At 37.3% G+C, this 7,539-nt stretch overlaps 1 protein-coding gene across 1 annotated transcript; it reads left to right on the top strand.

Moving 5' to 3' along the window:
* The first annotated feature begins 352 nt into the window (after positions 1-352).
* LOC102302817 (ADP-ribosyl cyclase/cyclic ADP-ribose hydrolase 1) lies at positions 353-7,223 on the top strand. The gene is made up of 8 exons (XM_042220938.1): positions 353-854; positions 1,550-1,676; positions 1,764-1,902; positions 3,080-3,162; positions 4,462-4,535; positions 6,502-6,588; positions 6,693-6,776; positions 6,878-7,223. Exons 1-8 carry the CDS (start codon positions 676-678, stop codon positions 6,933-6,935), a joined length of 831 nt encoding a protein of 276 aa, XP_042076872.1. The 5' UTR covers positions 353-675; the 3' UTR covers positions 6,936-7,223.
* The last annotated feature ends 316 nt before the right edge of the window (positions 7,224-7,539 follow it).

The raw sequence follows: 7,539 nt of genomic DNA, 5'->3' as shown, positions 1-7,539 counted from the left end.
GGCCAACAAATCTGCAGCATCTGTGTGATGCTGTCTTGTTGATAGAAACCAAAATCGCAGAGGAATCTTTCCAGCATCTTAAAAGTACGCCAAAAGGAGTCCAACCCAGCACAACCGCGGAATACCTAAAAAAGAAAAAATGTCCTGTGAGGGTATGTATGTTGAGTCATTTGTCATAACAGGTTGAAAATGTAGTTGAAATAAAATTTCGTATATTTCTGAAAATATTTTCTGTTGTTTCATCACATGAAAGATAATGTTTTAAACTTTTATCTGATATATATGTATATGTGGAGAGAGAGAGAGAGCGCGCCGTCATCCTGCGTCTCCATAAATAGACGTCCGCGCTCGCAGATAGTGACAGTAAACAACATTTTGTTGAGCATACTATATGAAATAAAAGTTTATATATGCTTGGGTTGATGTTGTACCATAAGTCCAGCAGACTTTTAAATACATGAGCACTTGCTGCGTTTCAACCCTTTGCGCATTTACCTCCTTTAAGGTTGTACAGGACTTCTGATTGGAGAGAGCCTGAATAGTTTGTGTGCGCGGTCATTCCGCGTCTCCATAAATAGACGTCCGAGCTCGCGCGATAGTGACCGTAAACAACTTTTTGTTGGGCACACTTGTTAGACAGAAGTCTACATTTTTACCACTTTTTACGCATTTATAATGGAGCATGAGCAGTCTCGTCGACTAGGGAAACGGCGGAGGAAACGCTGCGTAATATTAATTGTCATCGTTGTCATTATTGTTATTGTAATCATCGCCGTGGTGTTGGGACTGACTCTCCGTCAGAACAAAAGTGAATTTGAATCTACATTTTTGTCTGGGTGTGAGAAGTTCAATCAGTAAGTGGTGGTATTTCAACATTTTCTTATTTACTTTTTGGGATTTTCAGACGCACGCACATATGATAAAAGACACATGATCAAATTAATAATGATTAATCACTGAATGTGTACATGTGCACTTGCATGTTTCCATGTTTGAGCAATCTTGGCAAATGCAGGAGTGACTGCGTTTGAACTTGCGAAGTGGTAAGTGGTTTATTATTGCTCTGCTTAAAAACAGGCGTTAGGTCTGAGGTCTGGTATTGATCGGTTATAGTCAATGATTGAGCTGCTGCTGTTTTGTATCCAGTCAGCTGGTTTGCACGATGTTAATATCTAATAGTAATGTATACCACTGCACATACAATACATACAGTACCTAGACATAATGATAATGTGTCTTGAGTAAATGAGACGTGAACTGCAGTTTATCCGTCAGGTGTTTTTGCCTGTTTCCTTTTTTGATATTTGAATTTTGCTTGTTACACAATATGATATCAGCAGGTGCACATTCAGCGTCCACGGTCTAACCACATGGCAGTTACCCTGCCATAAACTTCTTTCAGTAATATCTTTAATCATCTGGTTTTGTTGACACCAGTTTTTTTCGTTAGTTTTTTTTTTATATCAAATACGTTGCACTATTTAACATACTTAGCCTTTCTTTAAATCAAAATACACCTAAACATCAGCAAACATTATTTGTTTTTCAGATATGACTGTAAAAAGCTGTGGGGTGTCTTTCAGCAGGCCTATGTGGACAAGGATCCATGTAAAGTTCCAGTGGAAGCTTATGATCCCCTGATTGCTGCAGCCCCCTTCAAACCTCAGTGCAACAAAGTAATAATCAATGATTACACCATCTCAATCATTCCATCTGCCATAATCATTCATGAGCTGTCTAACAATGCAGAGTTTGTGGGTTAGACGATGTTCTGGAGCAAAACAAAGGATGTGGTCCATGGTTTCACTGAGAAGAGAAAGGATTGTTTTGTCACTTTGGAGGACACTCTGTTGGGATCTGTCCTGGATGGTCTGACCTGGTGTGGAAAAGAAGGCAGCAATGGTAACACTCTCAAAGCAGCAGATAAAAATCACAGTTTATTATTTGAACAGTGCAACAAACTACACACCAGCGAAAGAGCACCAGCAGAAGTTCATATAAGTCGTGCTAGAATCTAAAAATATATGTAATTTGTCGTGCCAGACATGATTTGTTATTTGTATGGCCCGTTGTTAAATTTACATACCAACAGCAAGTCAAGTCATGTCAAGGTTTTTGAGCCCTGACATTTAAGGAGAATTTCGTAAACTTGCCACATGCAGACTACACTCACACACAGATCAGATAAACCTTTAACTGTGGTGTTCATGCCCTCACTTGTTCTGAGAAGAACAAACGCTATCGCTTGAGAATGATCAAGAAACCTTGTAACGTTAAACAGTGTCAGGCTACAGAAAACAGAAACATAGAATTCTACAAGACTTTCTGTCAGCAGAGCATCTTTCTAGCTTCCTCTTTTTAAAAAGACTCATTAAAACCACAGTAGAACAAAGATATTAAGGTTGATTAATAGCACTTTTCCCCCAAATAAACTTTTGCTAATAGTTTAAGCTCAGCTCACCAGAAATGGCACAGAAACTGTTGTAAGATGCTCGGCCACCTCACAATGATGTATATAATAATAAACGAATCAGTTAATAGTAATAATAAAGTCAAGGTTGTTACACCCAAATAAAGATTTTTTTTAACTTTTGGTTTCAGTGCAAATTCGGCAAACACATCCTATGTAGACAAGCATCATTTATCTTTTTTTTTTTTTAAATAAGTTTATCTTTGAGATAGAAATTATGTTTCTGTTAAAACATGTCTCCATAAGCTTACTCATCAGGGGTGTATTCCCTATGAGGTGCGAAAGGTTTCACTTTGTTCCTAGTTTTGGAAATAATCGATTACGCAAAAATTGCTTTGAATAAACCAGCATGTTCAGGTTTTATTCTTTATTAATTGATCCAAACACACTATAGAAGTGATTTACATTGGAGCTACTCAGAGAAGATTTTGAGTCAACCCTCTGATTAAGCGGCTGAGGGTGGACAGCTAGGGCACAACATAAACGGCCCTAGGTTGTTCTTTTTTCTTTACTGTCCATTGTAGTTATGTAGTGTTGTGAGATTTATCTCCTTTGTTGTATTTTACTTTGAGGAGTTAACCCAAGCAAATATGCATGTTGTTGTCATAGATACCTTCACTAGTGGGTGTCCTGGATGGTCAGAGTGTGAAAACAACCCTGTTCGCTCATTTTGGATTTGTGCCTCTGCTGCTGTAAGTTTTCAACATGAATTTACTACATTTTCTTTCTCTATTTTAAATGGCATAATCCTGAGGTCGTGCATTGGTTAACATAACACACAAGTGCACTGCAGAGTGCAGCAAATCCCTCCAGAGTATAAGTAATGGTGATGGAGAAAAGAAATGTTCACGCTGTCTCGTTGTCTGTCAATGAGGCTTTGTGTCGGTCTCCATGGAGCGCTCTCCTGAGTGAGCAGCAGCCCACACATTCATAGGAGCCCTGCTTTGGTTGAGTTTGGGTTTTACTCTGTTTTGCAACGTCTGATTCTGTTGTGCAACATCTAACTTTTCCAAACAGTCCAAAAAAAAAGCAAACAAACACACAAATATTCTTTGATTTATATTTTTTTCCAGTTCAGTGACTTGTGCAGCAGTCCCAGAAAAACAGAATCAAGATTTGTACTGTGTGTAATTGTAGTAGGAATTTCAGTTTAATGTAAAAAAAAAAACATTATGAAATTGATCCAGAATTGCTCAAGTAGATGCTTTAATAATGGGGATGCATTATGCAAATGCAAGTACCACATAGCTTTAAATAAAGTAGCTTTCGCATTAATTCAAAGGGCACATAAATACCATAAAATAAGGAAAAGATAAAGTTGAGTGAAAAAATTCATTAGCAATGAATTTTTATGAATGAAATGCTGTTTTTTCCTGGATTACACCGCAACTAAACAGTGACCTCTCCCCAAGGCTAGAGAGGGCTTGTCATGTTATGCTAGGAATTTGTTACGTTTGGCTCCTAAACATACCGTTTTTTGGGTGTGTGATAATCTTAGCAAATCTTTAAAAAGCAGTATAACTTGTTTTGATCTTTTGCTGTTCATTTTGTTGTTTGTTAACAAAATGTACAGACCAGTAAAGCCTGGGTGAACTTAAAGGTGAACTAGAAAAAATGGAAAAACTGGAAAAACGACCACAGTCGCGTTAAAAAATGACATCTGTGAAATTATTGCAACATTTGGACAGTAAAATAATTTTAAATACAACATTGCATCATAATGGTAAAACCTCAGTGATATGTTGCTGCCTCATACTTCCTGATGTTCACATAATATCGATCTGTGGAGTAAGAAGTGCAGTCATTTCTCTGAGTAAGGGACTTTAGATATGTCCAATGTTCCATTATCACATCAATAGTGATAAACCTCACTTTACAGGAAGACACAAATACCTAAGTCTAAATTTGGGACAAAATATTGTGTTACTTTTTAGTTTTATTTACAAGATGACTGAGTGTTTCTTCAAAATCCCCTTTGTGTGTCTGTATAGTTTGCAGATGTTGCCTGTGGTGATGTCACAGCAATGTTAAACGGATCCATCAACACACCATTCAATCCTACAAGGTAGGACTGCTTCTGCTTCTCTCACAGTTTTATGACTTTTACTGAGTAAAGTAATGTTTTTCTTTCAGTGGTAATATACAGCCACCAAAAATTTAACAGTGATATATGTGCAGAGTTTAAGCTAAGTTAAGTTATCATTGCAGATTAAAAGAAAGGCTATTAAAAACAGTTATATTGTTTTGTTGCAGAAAGTCAGGTTGTTGTAAAAAAAGTTCTTCTCTACAAACCAAATCAGGTTAAATGTTTGTTGTCTCACTCCTGGGCATTTTGATGTAGGCTGCTTCATTTTCAGTCAGCCTTACTAGTAGGGCTGCTCAATTAATCGAATTTTAATCACGATTACGATCTGGGCTTTCAACGATCATTAAAAATGACTGAGCCGATTATTAGCCCCTCCCTCGTGCTTTACTCTCGCGCTGCTCCGTGTGGCAAATCGAGCGCACCTCTCTGCATTTCGAACACGGTCACAACAATTAAGAGGACCCGAGGGAAGCTCGGAAAGCTAAGCAGAAGTTATTTGGAGAGGAGAGGATAATGGCTGCTGAAGAAAGAATGCCGTTGGTTGAAAAGAGGGTAAAACGACTTCAGTGGTGTGGAAACATTATGGGTTCGCGGAGTCAGACGTGGATCAAGTAGACATAGTGTGTAAACCTTTGCTACGGTGTCGTAGCTGCACCACAGAGCAACACTACAAATTTATTCAATCATCTGAAGACCGCTCACAAAGTGACATACAATCAAACAATGAAGGAGCGGCAACTTTAGTTGACTTACCTCACTGTCAGTCTGATGCAATTGTGTGGCTACACAGCTTGCCTTGATATTTGGTTATTTGCATAAATATTATGCAGTATTTTGAAGTTCACTAAACATTAATGTTTACATTTTTTCATTTATTTTTTATATTGCAAACATTTGCACGTTATCAGATTTGCACACTATTTATTATTTTGACAATCTTTAAAGTCATTATTCAATACATTGTTATTGTTAAATAAATATCGTAAATAATCGGATCTCAATTTCATGAAAATAATCGTGATTATCATTTTTGCCATAATCGAGCAGCCCTAAGTCACAATAGAGTGAAACTAGGACTGCAGCGTCCTTGCAACTCGGAAAGAAATCAGCACACTTGAAGTTGCAGTTGAAGAGTTGACTGCATTGAATTTTCTTAGCAATCAGCAACCAAATTCAAATAGTTCAATTCAATTCAGTTTTATTCATACAGTGCCAAATCACAACAACAGTTGCCTCAAGGCACTATATATTGTAAGGCCTACAATGAATAAGTACCAGCTAACTTATTAATGCAGAGAGATTCAACACACTGCAGTCAATCTGTCTTTCTGCTGTAGAGGACTCGACTTGACTCACTGCCCAAGGGTTTTGTTCTAGATTGTATAAAAAGACAAAGTTGATGGGCACCTTTGTCACTTTGTAGTTAAATTGCTGTCCTGCAGGAATTATATCAATATTTAGTTTCTTTTTCAAATCTATGAAATTCTGGCTGCACTCTGAATATAAGTAGTTAATATAGATTTGTTATCTAACATAAAATGCTGCGTGTGCTGACAGACAGACACAAACAGATTGCTTGTAATTGCCAAATTGGCCTCATTTAATCACAAACTGATAGCAGACTGATTCTGTCTAATTGCTGTTTTATCGCCTGTTCCTCATCTTAAGAGCAGCCATTTCAAAAGCAGTCTCATGGCTCAAGTTCATTGTAGAGGGTCACAATACCTCCAGTAATGCCACGGTCTACAACCCCTAGTGTGACTGCAACATAAGGCATTCTGCATTGAGAAGTGACTACTGATCCTTTTAGTACTGCAGAAATTCTTTAAGAGTGTGTCGTAGGCTCAAGTACCACATAGATGAAAAAAAAAATCACTGTTGTGGTGACAGCAGTATCTAGTTGAATTTTGTACTCTAAGCTGCTGTTCTTTTTTTTTCTTTTCAGTATTTTTGCAAGCGTTGAGGTGCCGAGGTTTAATGCCTCTAGGGTCAAGAAGCTGAATGTTGTTGTGGTCATACAGAAGAACAACATGTAAGATTTTCTCTTTATACACAAATCTGTCACCACAATGTGCCTCCAATATTTTAAAATTGATCCTACATTCACTGCTTCTGTTCTGTTCCTAACTTCTTCAGATCAAACTGTAATCATTCATCCTTGAAGAATTTGACGCAAGCGCTAGATACAGGGATAACATACGGTTGCAAAGATGTGTCTGAGTAAGTACATGTGTGTTACAGAGGAGCTGACGACCTGTTTGTATCTGTCCTCACAAAACACAACTGACCTCTTGTGATTATCTTGTAATGTATTCAAACAGATCTCGGATTCAGGAATGCGGTGCCAAACCAGAGATAGCGTGTGGAGCCTGCTGGTGAAGATGTTTGATGTCAGTCACAACATACTAGCATTCAGCCACAGAAACATTTCTAGTGCTTCCTTTTAACTTTTTAAATAAAATTTGAGAATTTTTGTACATGTAAAATGTATTTTTCAAAACATGTATGTTTCTAATACATTCCACTATGACAATGTACATTTTAATTTTGTGGGATCTGAAGTTAAACTTCTTTGTTTTTTTTAACTAAACAAATTGATACCATAGATGCCATCTTCTCATTGGCAGAATATGCACTATTTTTTCAATAAAATGTTGATTAAATGTTTTTTTTCAATTAATGTTTTCGAGTCGTTTTAAACATGTACATTTCTAAAAACATACCTAGATATAAAAAACACACAGTGGAAACCATCAGTCATGGATTGGTCTCCCCAGAGCCCAAACCTCAACAGCAGTGTGGGAATCATCTTGACAGAGAACAGAACAAAACGCAGCCAACATCTAAAGAGAGCTTTGAATGTCCTTAAGAAGCCTTGAAAACTTTCCTTGAGACTATTTAAAGAAATAACAAGAAAGCTTTCCAAAGAGAGTTCAGGCTGTGTTGAAGAATAAAGGTGGTCATACCAGGTATTGACTTTAAA

The sequence above is a fragment of the Haplochromis burtoni genome, unplaced genomic scaffold, assembly GCF_018398535.1.
Source record: "Haplochromis burtoni strain Fernald_Lab_line unplaced genomic scaffold, NCSU_Asbu1 Contig_58, whole genome shotgun sequence".
NCBI lineage: Eukaryota > Metazoa > Chordata > Actinopteri > Cichliformes > Cichlidae > Haplochromis > Haplochromis burtoni.
Note: the sequence above shows the minus strand (reverse complement) of the source record. Positions and strands in the feature narration are given on the sequence as shown.

Coding starts and splice junctions, on each gene's coding strand:
- LOC102302817 (XM_042220938.1), top strand. CDS start 676: ATGGAGCATGAGCAGTCTCGTCGACTAGGGAAACGGCGGAGGAAACGC. Junction 855..1,549: donor GGGTGTGAGAAGTTCAATCA/GTAAGTGGTGGT, acceptor TTTGTTTTTCAG/ATATGACTGTAAAAAGCTGT. Junction 4,536..6,501: donor ACACCATTCAATCCTACAAG/GTAGGACTGCTT, acceptor TTTTCTTTTCAG/TATTTTTGCAAGCGTTGAGG.